Source organism: Montipora capricornis, chromosome 5 (genome assembly GCF_036669925.1).
Source record: "Montipora capricornis isolate CH-2021 chromosome 5, ASM3666992v2, whole genome shotgun sequence".
NCBI classification, from domain to species: Eukaryota; Metazoa; Cnidaria; class Anthozoa; order Scleractinia; family Acroporidae; genus Montipora; species Montipora capricornis.
Window position 1 is genome coordinate 6,379,036 of NC_090887.1, and position 5,644 is coordinate 6,384,679.

At 36.9% G+C, this 5,644-nt stretch overlaps 1 protein-coding gene across 1 annotated transcript in view; it reads left to right on the forward strand.

Moving 5' to 3' along the window:
- The window catches only part of LOC138049279 (ras-related protein Rab-5B-like), a 6,133-nt gene extending 1,181 nt beyond the window's left edge, over window positions 1-4,952 (forward strand). Inside the window, 6 exon segments of the mRNA XM_068895484.1 lie at window positions 1,172-1,348; window positions 1,934-2,017; window positions 2,803-2,964; window positions 2,967-3,076; window positions 3,799-3,892; window positions 4,092-4,952. Of these exon segments, the coding sequence (XP_068751585.1) occupies window positions 1,270-1,348; window positions 1,934-2,017; window positions 2,803-2,964; window positions 2,967-3,076; window positions 3,799-3,892; window positions 4,092-4,207 (645 nt within the window). The 5' untranslated portion in view covers window positions 1,172-1,269 and the 3' untranslated portion in view covers window positions 4,208-4,952.
- The last annotated feature ends 692 nt before the right edge of the window (window positions 4,953-5,644 follow it).

Genomic DNA, 5,644 nt, shown 5'->3' on the forward strand with positions numbered 1-5,644 from the left:
TGAAATATTTACATTAATTTAAACTCATAATTTTATTTTAATCATAGTTTTGTAATTAGTATTCTTAGTTATGTTTACATCAATAATTATTATTTTGCTTTGTCATTTTACCTCAAAGTTGTGCATTTCCTGTTAATGCTGTACTAATATAGGGGTCTCAAGTTCTCTTATACATGTAATTTATCAAAATAAATTATTATTTTCATGGAATTTATTAACAATCTAAGTAATGAAGTTATTTGTACAACTGGAAATATTTTAGTTCTTGAAATGGAACAGGATTGATGCATTTTGATTTATGTGGCAAAGATACCTATGATTCACAGTTTGTTTCTTTTCCTTTTTTAAACACCTATCAGTCAGTGAACAAAGTTTTGTAAACATTGTAATATGCTTTATAGTTAAAATGTTAATTTTCTGTAGGCATGTTTTCTTCAAAAATGCACCTTTTACAAAATGCTTTCCACAGTTAATTTACTTAACAAAGGTCAGTTAAGATGACAAGTGCGTCATGCCACTATACTTGCAGATTTTTCAACATTGCACACGATATTATCCCTGTAGTGCATGATGTGAATTTCATATTGTGCAAAGGGGGGTAAGTTACTTTTGAGCAGTACTGTTCATTTAGGGTTAGTGTACCAGTTACGTGTCTGTGGTTTACTTGGCATCCTATGTGGGTTGAGTTAATTGGTTCTCCATTCTACTCTGAGAGGTTGTGCTCTGGATACGTTTTTTTTTTTTACATTCTACTCAAAATCCGTTTTGCCTTGAAGTACAATGTACACACCTGTCAGTTCTAGGCACTGTGTCAACAAACTTTTCTACTCAACTTATTCTCTAAAATTGTTCCAAGTGTACAACGACTTTGCATTGCTGTTTTCAAAGACCTACATTTTATCACATTGGAAATCAATTTGTGGTTTCCACCTGGTGTTAATCCCGTTCCTCCTCGTATGGTGGTAGATGAACTTACAACAAGTTTGTCCACTTTTTTGGGAGTCTCTAAAGCAGCAACTTTGAAGGAGAAAGTTAACCCATTGACTCCTGAATGCGGTCATGCAAAGTGACTCCTGAAACCAATGAAAATTTATTGGGTCCAATGTACATTGTACGCAACAGTTATTTTGAATGACTGGATGACTATTTATTAATTTGAATTAATTGTCAGGTGCCTTTTTCAGTTCTGCAAAACCTGAAACTGGAATATCATAATATACAGTACCTTTGATCTTGAATAATTGGTCTGATCTTTTGAAAAGTGTCTTAATGGCGGCACGGGGAACAGCACAACGCCCCAATGGAGCTGTGCAGGGAAAGATTTGTCAATTCAAGCTGGTTCTTTTAGGTGAGCATTATACATGTACGCTATCAAAACAGTTAGATGAAGCTATGTGCATGTTGTGTCACTTTATGACTCCTACATGTAAGACTGAAGTTACAAGGGATGGAGTCAGATGAGTGGTTACAGCAAATCAAATACCGAGCATTAGAGCTGCACATATATTTTTATCTTTAAGAGAAGAACGACTGTAGCATTCTCAAGGACTAGATTGTATTCTATTACTTAGTGATTCTGCTGTAAACGTCTTTCACTTCTTGTCAAATGCAAAACTGAATCTTTGCAGTAAGCAGAAGCCTTAGCCTTCTTATCTAATGATGATCCTTGTTATAACGTCTGCATGTGATTGGTTAAATAGCAGACTATAGTGAGTGAAGTTGTTGAAACTTTCTGGTGGCTGTTGGTACTTACTGAAACCACTGTGTGCTGTGTACATGTATGTATGTGAACCAGAGGCAGGATTATTGTTTTGTTGTTTTACATTGCACACTTGATATAAAGGATGTAATAAACTTAGTCACAATCCGAGTAAGATTAATAATTATTATTTTAATACAGATAGATCTTCATAGAATCTTGTTTTTATTTTAGGTGAATCTGCAGTAGGCAAGTCAAGTTTGGTTCTTAGGTTTGTCAAGGGGCAGTTTCATGAATACCAGGAAAGCACAATTGGAGGTCTGGATTTCCTTTTTTGCCAAATTAGCATTTGAATACCCCTGGGGATTTTTACTGTGCACATACATATCTGCAATTATATTTGTAAATTATTTAATTATCTATTTATTTGTTTCTTTATGAAGTGTAGATCTATAGTTTGTATTTTCGGCATAACATGTGAAAGCATGACTTGCAAGATTGTTTACCCCACTGAACTATCAATTGCAGTGCAACTCAAAGCTAAGGGAACTTTGCATACGTGTACCATACACATGTACTATATGATGCGTATGTGTTTGTTGACATTGGCGATTGCATACATGTACGCTTTCTTGTACCACTTTTTAATTCATTGCGGCCATATTTTTGCTTTATGTGGCATTGTGTTATTTCTATTCCATCGTGAGTCCTTTCAGCCTACTTTGCTTCTTTGACGTAAACACTGATTATTATTGGGAGAGCTTCGTAAGAGACACCTTAAATATTTCGTGTTAAGCTAAAATATTTTTGAAATGTCCTTACATAAATTCAGGGATGTAGGAAATTGGTTGTAATTGCATTTAGCTGAAAAATCGTCCAATCGTGATGCCACTAAGGACATGACATGTACTTTCAACACACTACATACATGTAGGGTTTCCATTCTGTTTGGAATACAAGTCACATTGCATGGGGATTGTCGAGAAGATAATTTGTGTAATACAATAAAGTAGATGTTACTAAGCCCTGGTGGCCGACACATTTTATAACCCTGGAAAATGATGATGATTGCTACACATATTGTTTAATCCTTCTGTCTTTAGCCGCCTTTCTGACACAAACAGTGTGTTTAGACGATACAACAGTCAAGTTTGAGATATGGGATACTGCTGGCCAGGAACGTTATCACAGCTTAGCTCCAATGTACTACCGTGGGGCACAAGCTGCTATTGTTGTGTATGACATAACAAGCCAAGAAACCTTTGGAGAGCAAAGAATTGGATCAAAGAGCTCCAGCGACAGGCCAGTCCAAATATTGTCATTGCATTGGCTGGGAATAAAGCAGATCTTTCGAGCAAGAGAATGGTTGAATATGAGGTATTTTAAGAGTTGTGTTTTGTTTGAGTTTGGTCTTTGAAGTTACTTGTTTTCCCCTACCAAAAAGAGGAGAGTGCCGGTACTGCAGCATCCCTGCGTGGATGTGATAACACTTGTACATACATGTCACATTGTCTAAAACTCTAAGGTATTGGTTTGTGCACTGGTAAAGAAAAGCAAAGAGCAATGAATATGCACCGTGGTGTTTAACCCTTAGTAAAATCATCTGGCTCAAGTCAGAGTCAAAGCTACATTGTGTAAGTGCTGTGCTTAGGAGCGAAAAAAGGTAAAGCTTAAAGTTTGTGTCTCGTTGTTTGATGGAGGAAAACAGTTCAAATAAACATTATGGAAACACTGCAAATCCAACTAGAACAAGGGAACATTATTGTAATAACATAATGATGAATCCTGTCAGATGTCAGAGAAGGATTTGAAGCTTCAGATTTGAGCTTTGATAAGAAATCATTAAACAGATCTCTAACCTGTCTTTAGAAACTACAAACCAGACAAAAAAAAACTTGTAGATTGAACAGAGATTTCAAATTATTGGAAGCAGTCAAAGGATGTTTGTCTGTCCAAGGGGACAGACCAAGGGCATGAGTTGCAGGTTTCATTATTATACAAGTGCAATGTTGGTACATGTACATGGATTGCTGATTTATGTTTAACTGATTAGATGAGTCATCCGTTTATGCCTTAATTTTGTACCTTTTTTTAATTAGGACGCTCAATCTTATGCAGAAGACAATGCCCTGTTGTTTATGGAGACGTCGGCAAAAACAGCTATGAATGTGAATGATATATTCTTGGCAATAGGTTAGCAATTACCACTTACATGTATGGTTAGAAAATTAATGCCCTTGATTACAGTGTAGATGTATGCCGAAGATATATGTCCAACTTGTAATTACCTTTAAATGCTATCATATGTACTATTCCTTGGGCCTTAATACTTTATATATAACATGCTTTAATGGAACATTTCCTAATTAGCCATCTTATTTTTAATTTACAGCGAAGAAACTTCCCAAGAGCGACACTACAGCCCCTGGTCCAGCGGCCAACCGACAACAGAGAGGAGTCGACCTCAGGGAGACTAGTGAATCTCACCAGGGTGGCTGTTGTAAATAATTTTCTCTTCTTGATCTATTCTCATTTGAATGCTCCAGTGTAAATCAGATATGTGCAATTAGAATTCTGTGGACGACATCACATTAGCAAGGTCAACCTATGACAACCATGTTTGCAGCCTTTGTTGCAACCATCAAGTAGCTTACTAGACCTTTTCCTGTGCGGAACTGTTATTTTACTTTTTCATCGGTATTCAGGGAAAGTAATTTTGGGCAGTATTCATGGGATAAAGTAATATTTTTTAGGCCTGCCATTACATTCCTGAAGCAATTCTGTAGTGCTGTGAGATTTCTTGAGTCGTGAGTACACTTCATTCAGTTTGTAGTGAAATGACATGGAGTGTGATGTGGGGATAACTTTACAAAACTGTCAGTGAACTGGATTCAACTTTAAGTCAGCACAATTCTTCCTACTCTGAGGCCAAGCCAATGACAGGAACTAATCGTGCAGAGATGAAGTTGATTCCACTTCAATTTAGAGGGTTAATAATAATAGTAATAATAAGGCTCACTGTAATATTTTCTCTCTTTCTCTGCACTTGGGTATTTGGGCACACTCCTTGGACTGGATTTAAATCTCAATCCAGTTGGATTGGATAGTAATCTCAATCCAGTTGCAGTGCACTTGGTCATTTTCAACCAATATCAAGTGATAAAATTGGCTCTGTATATTGTGATACTTCATGATGACTTAATGGTTTAGAAAAGGAAGAGCCAATAAGATTAAAATGTTTGGACTAAACTGATATGCCAGAGGAGTGATCATTTAACCCATTGACTCAAGAACCCCGCCTCCAACCATTGACGAGTAAAATTATGTGGCATTAGACAGAGTAAAGTCTATTTATGATTCTCACTCCTAGGAATCAACTGGTGAAAGGGGACATAGTTTTTTTTAGTGGATGTAGAGGTCGCTAACCCATTGACTCCTGAAACCTCTCCCCCTTACCCCTAACCCCCCCGGTGCCTCCCCCCACACCCCCCGTCCCTCATTGACAAGTATAATTTTCTGGTGTTACACAGAGTAGATTCCTATTTTAAGTCTCACTCAAAGGAGTCGTTGGGTTAGTTCAAGAGGGCTGGACAGTTAAGCAAGAATAAATTTCCTGCACCACGAAAGTACCATTAGAGAAAATTATCATGCACAACTAAGCTAAAGAAAATGGTGTGCATCAGAAGGCTTCCCCTGAAAAACTTTATGGTCTCGTTACTGTGAGAGGGATGCTTTTCAATTGTTCTAAATTTACCCATTCAAGGAGGCCAACTTGGGAACAGTTTGCCTTTTATTCACTTCCCTTTAAAATGATAAGCATCCTTATTATATAAACACCAGTGAAATACCAAGCGAGCTTTCATGAAAAAACATGATGTTTTCACACGCGAAAAGATCATTGTTGCTATGGTTTCATATAAAAATTGTGCCTTTTGATGCCTTTCG